General features: G+C 35.8%; 1 protein-coding gene across 1 annotated transcript; it reads right to left on the reverse strand.

Annotated features, from left to right (window-relative positions):
- Positions 1 to 2535: 2535 nt before the first annotated feature.
- LOC114393840 (methylsterol monooxygenase 1-1-like) lies at positions 2536 to 6013 on the reverse strand. Its single transcript, XM_028355301.1, has 5 exons — positions 5491 to 6013; positions 5071 to 5393; positions 3389 to 3536; positions 3257 to 3289; positions 2536 to 3067 (listed from the first exon to the last, which is right to left on the reverse strand). Exons 1-5 carry the CDS (start codon positions 5818 to 5820, stop codon positions 3008 to 3010), a joined length of 894 nt encoding a protein of 297 aa, XP_028211102.1. The 5' UTR covers positions 5821 to 6013; the 3' UTR covers positions 2536 to 3007.
- Positions 6014 to 6744: the final 731 nt, after the last annotated feature.

The raw sequence follows: 6744 nt of genomic DNA on the forward strand, positions 1-6744 counted from the left end.
AGAAAGATATATGGAGTTTCAAATATTGAGGATTCCTAGCCCTAGCTAATTTGGTTTGGCTTTATGCTGCGAGGACCTGATTTATTAATGAGCCTAATTAAACCTGAACTGGGTCAGCTTCGGAACAAAATCTAAATTCATCATAATTTATCCAGTCCATCCTCTCCCCCATTTAATTTGACTGCAGTCAAAGGTTTCATATATAGCATGCAACCTTCATTTCATGCATTCTCCTCCTCTTTCTGTCTGATCCAAATTAAACCTCCATGCTCCCTCGGTTAGCATATGGTGCAGCATCACATACATGATTTGAAGATTTTGTGCCTTATCAAACACTAGTGACAAAAAGAAATTATCAATTTTGTTATCAATGATGAAATTACAAGTTCAAACCTCGTTATCTATTTTGCATCCCATACTTGTAATTGACAATGCAAGAAGTTATCAAAATTGTTATATTAATTTTATTTTGTTTCTCCTCCTGAATTTGTATCACAATTGATTTTTCAATAATTGATTCAGCAACCTCAGCATCCATCGAGACTCTTCAATATTCCAATAAGAAGAACAAAAAAACAGTGATACACATGGAATATACTTCTTCGGATGTTGAGCAGAAGAAAAATGCCATATAAAGATTAAAAATAATGATAATCCTAAATAACTTAATATTCTCTCCTTATTTGGTCATCGACTCAGGTCGGACCCTATGATTACGCTGTGATTCTTACCCACGTGTATGGAAAATAGTGGGAAGTTTATATTTATAAATGATACAATGATACACACAGAATGTCTGGAACAATGAGAAAGCACGTTTGCAATTTCACTGACTTTATAATAAGTGGAGGGAAGAAAGAAAAAAAAAGAAGCAAGAATGGCCAACATATCCTGAAAACTTTGAAACATGAAACTTGTTTAGATTTATAAACAGCTGGCCACAAAGACCTCGTGATTGTCGGCTTCAATAATCGGAGACATTCTGGGAGATTTTCTGCTACAATTAGAAGAATTACCTACATAGGCTAGAAGCTACATGGGATAATTCAATGTAAGAAATGTCCAATTAATGTTAATACTAAGGAGTAAGGATAAGAGAGAAGAAAATAAGGACCTTAAACGACACTGAAACATTGTACATCATATTTCTCTGCTTTGACGTTTTTTTCTTTTTTGTTAAAAAAAAAAAAAACACTTTTATCTGTGCTGAAGTCAATATGTGCAACGGAGAATATGGACCACTACTGGGAAGAAAAATCGTCACTGTTTTGGTTTTTGGTCAGAGAAAAAATCACATTTCACGATCGATCGTTTTGGGCCAAATTAGGAATTGGGCTTGACCAAATATGCTCCACAAACAACAGTGGTCGCAATCTCATAAAAATAGAATTAGTTTGAAAAGAAAAAAAAAAATCCGCCATGGGACTCTAACCCACAACCACAAGGTTAAGAGCTTTGCATTCTACTAACTGAACTAAACGGGTATTTAAAAAATAATTTGTGTTTTATTTATAAGACATATAATTATGTTCTCGATATTAAAATCATTTTTTTTTTGTCTTTCGGATTTTTGGTGAGTAAATGGACATTTATCACTGAAAGTTCTACGAGGCTTCAGAAGAGCAGGCATGAATCCCCTCAATTAGCTTCGAAGGACATTTTTGTTCCTAACAAAGTGAAAAAGAGACTCCCAATTAACTTCTATCTATGGCATCTGGAAATCTCTTTGAAGACAAATGACTAAGCAGAGAACCTGATCAAAGGGTGATTAGTTTTAATCCAATTGCATTGGTGAATTACCACCAATTAGACTTCTTTTTTTTTTTTTTTTAATTTAAGCATTTATTCACGTGGTGAAAGAACATACAAAGGCAGGCATAGTCTCCAAAAATTGCGATGGTAAATTCAGTGGGACATTAGAAAAAAGTCACAAGTAACTTGTTAAAATTTTTGAAAATAAGCTCCTACAAAAAAAATATTTCCATTAACTTTCTTGATTAAGTTCGTCAAAATATTTTGTTAACTAATTTTAATAAAATTCATAATCAAATATGTACTAAATTTCCATATAATAAAAATTCATTGAATAGGCTCTCAATTATATCTTTTTTCTAAACAGACCAACTTTTTTTTTGTGGCTTTTAACTCAAAGGTCAAATTTTATACTTGCACGTTCCTAATTTCTTTGTCCCTTTTTTGTGGAGAATATAGTTTTAAAGAAAAATAATCACGTTCAACTGAAGATTATAAACTGGACATGGACAGATGGTATAATTTGAGTATGTAAACTGTTGTTTCTATCTCTGGATACACATTGAAAGGATCCTCCTCTCACGAAACATCGACTTTCAACGTGAATAAATGTCAATCTAAACACGCCATTAAACCAGTTTTAAGGTAAATAAATTTTGCTCAAAAGATATTGCGCAAACCGAATCAAACCAAACCGAACCAAACGAAACTGAATTGTAGCCATCAGCAAGCAACCGCGCAGACTTGCACATATGTTTATGGACTGCATGTTAAGTGTGGACATTTAGTGCAAGTTCATAAAACCGAACTTCCAATTTTTATTATAATTTTCGAATTATATCCCAGCCGAGGAAGCCTATTACATATTTCTGAGTTTACAACCCACTGGGGAAGGAACATTCTGGCAGACATGAACCCAAACCAAAATGTTTGAATTCCAGAACATGACAATAGAAGATTCTGAATTTACAATCCATAGGAGAAGGAACATTCTGACAGACATGAACCAAAACCAAAATGTTTGAATTCCAGAACATGACAACAGAAGAAATTCCTCCCGTGCCCCCCTCCTCTTCCAACACAAAACCACAAATTGTAAAGCTCCATTCTACTAATCTCCACCCTGAAGCTAACCAAAGACATCTATTTTGCCACAGCAGATATATATATATATATATATGTCTACAAGAATTTTGGTGGTTCCAAAGAGTCAACAGGCAACGCATTCTGAAACCACCTAAGACACTTCAGTCTCTCAGTCAGTCTTGTATAATCCTCCGTTCTGCTCAACACCATTTGCCAACTCTTCCTTCAACTAAATCAATTCACCAAGCAGCAACAGAGATGGGGGAAAAAGTCAATCATTGCATATTGTATACACATATAAATTAAGTCCAAAACAAAAAGAGAAATGTCAACAGAATCAAAGCAAAATAAAATGTTCTTAATGTAACTGAAGCCACAACATGCAATCACATTTCTCAATGACAGCTTATAAATTTACCTTCTGAAGTATTTTTTTCTGATACCTATACCCCTGTGACAAACAAAGTAGAATCTTAGCAAATCAATATGACATGTGGAAAGACTATGCAGATATTTATGCAGAAAACTAATTCCAGAATGATGATATAACCTTGTCAGTTCCATAGATGTAATCACAGTATGTGAAAACTGAAGCAAAATTGCTTTGGCTTTGTCTTCCAACGTAATGATGGTAATCATGATACTCAGCACCACCATAAAATGGAATATATTTTGTGATACTCCTAGGAAAGTCATACCTGAGACATGATAAGGTAGGCAATACAATATAAGGCCAGGTGTCAAAATCACAATGCAGGAACTAAAGAATGGTGTGTAAACTTCTCATAAAGGGGAGAAAGGAGAGAGGGGAGTATGCTGGTCAGCTGGGTGTTTATCAATGGAAAAGAAAGAGTGGCCACTGGTAAACTACCGGCAAAATCAACAATTATTACGAAATTCAAGTTGGACACACCACAAGGATATTCCATCTCCACAAAATTAACCATTGTTCTGATATAATTAGGCCTCTATAAACAAAACCTTTATATAAATCAGTTGAACTCTTAGTTTAGCATTAACCTGGACTATTTCCCTATATTGTCGAGACAGCAAACACCAGAAAGATTTATTTCTTGGTGTAGTTGAGAACATGTGTACTCTTAAGCAAAAATTGGCAAATTGTCCTAGACAAATAACAATTTGACCTGTATATTGTTGAGACAGCAAACAGCAGAAAGATCCATTTCTCAGCGTGATTAAGAACATTATATGTACTAAAGCAAAAACTAGCAAATGTTTGTCCAAGAAAAATTTCAATTATAACATGTGGTCGCCAGATTGATCACAACAAACAAAATGTTCCCTACAATATTAACCCTTCAAGAAACTTTTGCTTCCTGATAAACTACAGAGGTCCCACAAGTTCACAACCAAGTTTCTTCTTCAGCACTGAACTCACAATCAAATCAAATGTAATGATTTCACATTATTAAATAATTACAAACAGGAAATACAATGTTCCTCAACCTTCTTTCAGACTTCTCTTCAGTAAACTTGGCTAATAAAGTGTGTTTACGTGTGTGTTTGATTTACCATCCAGGATCCACATCCACACAAATTTACACCCAAACCAACGCAAAAGCAACTATTAGAACGTGTTTGGAAAAAATCCTGTCTACAAGGTAAAAAGCACAAAATCTAGAAATAGTAGCATTCACTTTGATGTGAAAAACCACATCCGTGATCCATTTCCAAACACGCACCTAGTTGCATTTTCATATCCACGTCCAATGGTACAAAATGCGTTACCAAACAAGATAGGATTTGGTAGATAGGTCAAAAGTAACAGTAATACATCTCGGGTGCACTTCAAAGATAGTAGTACGGCAAAAGGACATAAGGTTAAAAAAGTAATACACTTTGCTTCCACTAAATCTAAACGGATGAAACAAAGGAGAACAAAACAGAACAGAGTGTCCGTGTGCAAAGCAGGAAGATGTAAACCGGATGCAGGGCAGTCAAATTAGCACACATCCAGACAGTTACAGTATAACTGTTGGAAGTGCAATTTTAAATGCGTGTTTTAGGGACATAATTGAATGCAGAGAATCCACATTTCTTCCTAAAAAATGCAGCACATTAGCTGAAAATTAGAATAAAGCAATGAAGGATTGAAAAGAAAAAGGGAGTAAAAAGGTGAGAAAAAGATGCTAGGACCCATGGGGGATTCACAATCAAAGAAAAATAAAGCAAGGAAGGCACTGTTAGAGATCGAAAGTAGACTTTAGTTACCCGCTGTGCGTGTCAATGGCTTCAATCTGGCGCAAGGCTATCCAGAGCCAGAAGGTGATAATGTGGCCAGGAACCATGGCAGGCCCAAGAAAGGAGGGAATCCCGAGGATCAAGATCTCGGCCCAGTGGGCATAGGGCGCGGCGAATCCAATGGGCGCATGGTACTCGTGGTGGACGCGGTGAATCTTCTCGTACCCCCAATCGTTGTGCAGAAACCTGTGGATCCAGTAATTGGTGTAATCCTCTACGAGAAAGTACACCAGAAGCTGCGAGAGGATCTCCCGCCACGAAGGTAATGGCAAGCCCGTCCTGATCCCAATCATCTGGAGAGAAAAAAACATAGTGATTAATAAATCAATAAATAAATCTCTTCCCTCGGCGAGCGGGGTGATGGTGATGGTGACGGTGAGGGGAACGAACCTGGATGGAAGGGTAAGAGATGAGTTGGAGGGGGCCGACGACGAGGAAGAACATGCGCATGACGTCTTTGTAGCACTTGAAGGTTTCGGCCAGGGACAAGCGGACTTTTGGTTGGATCTTGTGGGAAGAGACGAAGGAGAAGCGCTTGAATTCGAGGAAGACGAGGGGGAGGGGGACGAGGGAGAAGACGAGGAAGAGGAACAGAATGTTGTGGCAGTAGAGGAAGTAATCGGACTTGGCGGCGGAGTAGTTGAACCAGAGGGTCTCCGCGAAGGTGAGGTTGCGGCCCAGCGCCGCCACGGCCTCCGGGATGGAAGCGTAGGGGAGCATCGTCACCGGAAACCTAGGATTGCCGGCGGCGGAGGACTATTTTTCTGTTTGTGAAGAGTGATGTGAAATTTGGCGAAATGGATTTGATGTGAGAGAGGGGAGGGGCCAGGGAAGCAAGCGGTGTGGGATTTTTGCGGACGTGGTGGATGCTGCGCTGGATGCTTGTCTGCTGCGACAAATATTTGCGGGAATTTTCAAAATGCATCACCTTATTTATAGACTCCATTTGCCTTTTTTTACAACGTAACGGAACACCCTCTTTTTTTCTATGTACACCAGGATGATGCTGATTGCTACAATCTTTTACTACTTTTTTCTTCCCGACTAAAATTTATCGACATTATTATCTGCTATCTGTTTTATTTGAATTTAATATTTATTTTATTTATTTATATTAAATTATACATAAATTTATTTATTTTTAATAACCTACTGTTTATGTAGAAAAGGTACTCACTTTTTTTTATTTAATGTATTCATCAATCTTCATAAAAAAAATTAATGTTGATTAATATTTATATGATAATGTAATTTATTACATAAATATATAATAAATTTACTGAAATTAATTTAATAATTATATTTGTATTTTGAATTCCTTTTATAGAAAAATAAATTGTTTGAGTCAGATCATAAAAAAACATTGGACTTCTATCAACATATAATTTATTTTTTTGAAATGTTTAATACATATTATGCTCTTAATATTACAGAAAATATGTTGTTATTGTATCAATTGAATGATAAATTTGTATAATTACTTATTACTTATTCATTTCTATAATTTAATGTTATTATTGAATGATTTCACTTATTTTCTTTTTGTTGATTTAATGTATGCATTGAGCTTCATACACAAATTTTTTAACATGATCAATATTTATATGATAATCTATTTTTTACATAAATATATAATAAAGTAAT

This window comes from Glycine soja, chromosome 17 (assembly GCF_004193775.1).
Source record: "Glycine soja cultivar W05 chromosome 17, ASM419377v2, whole genome shotgun sequence".
NCBI lineage: Eukaryota > Viridiplantae > Streptophyta > Magnoliopsida > Fabales > Fabaceae > Glycine > Glycine soja.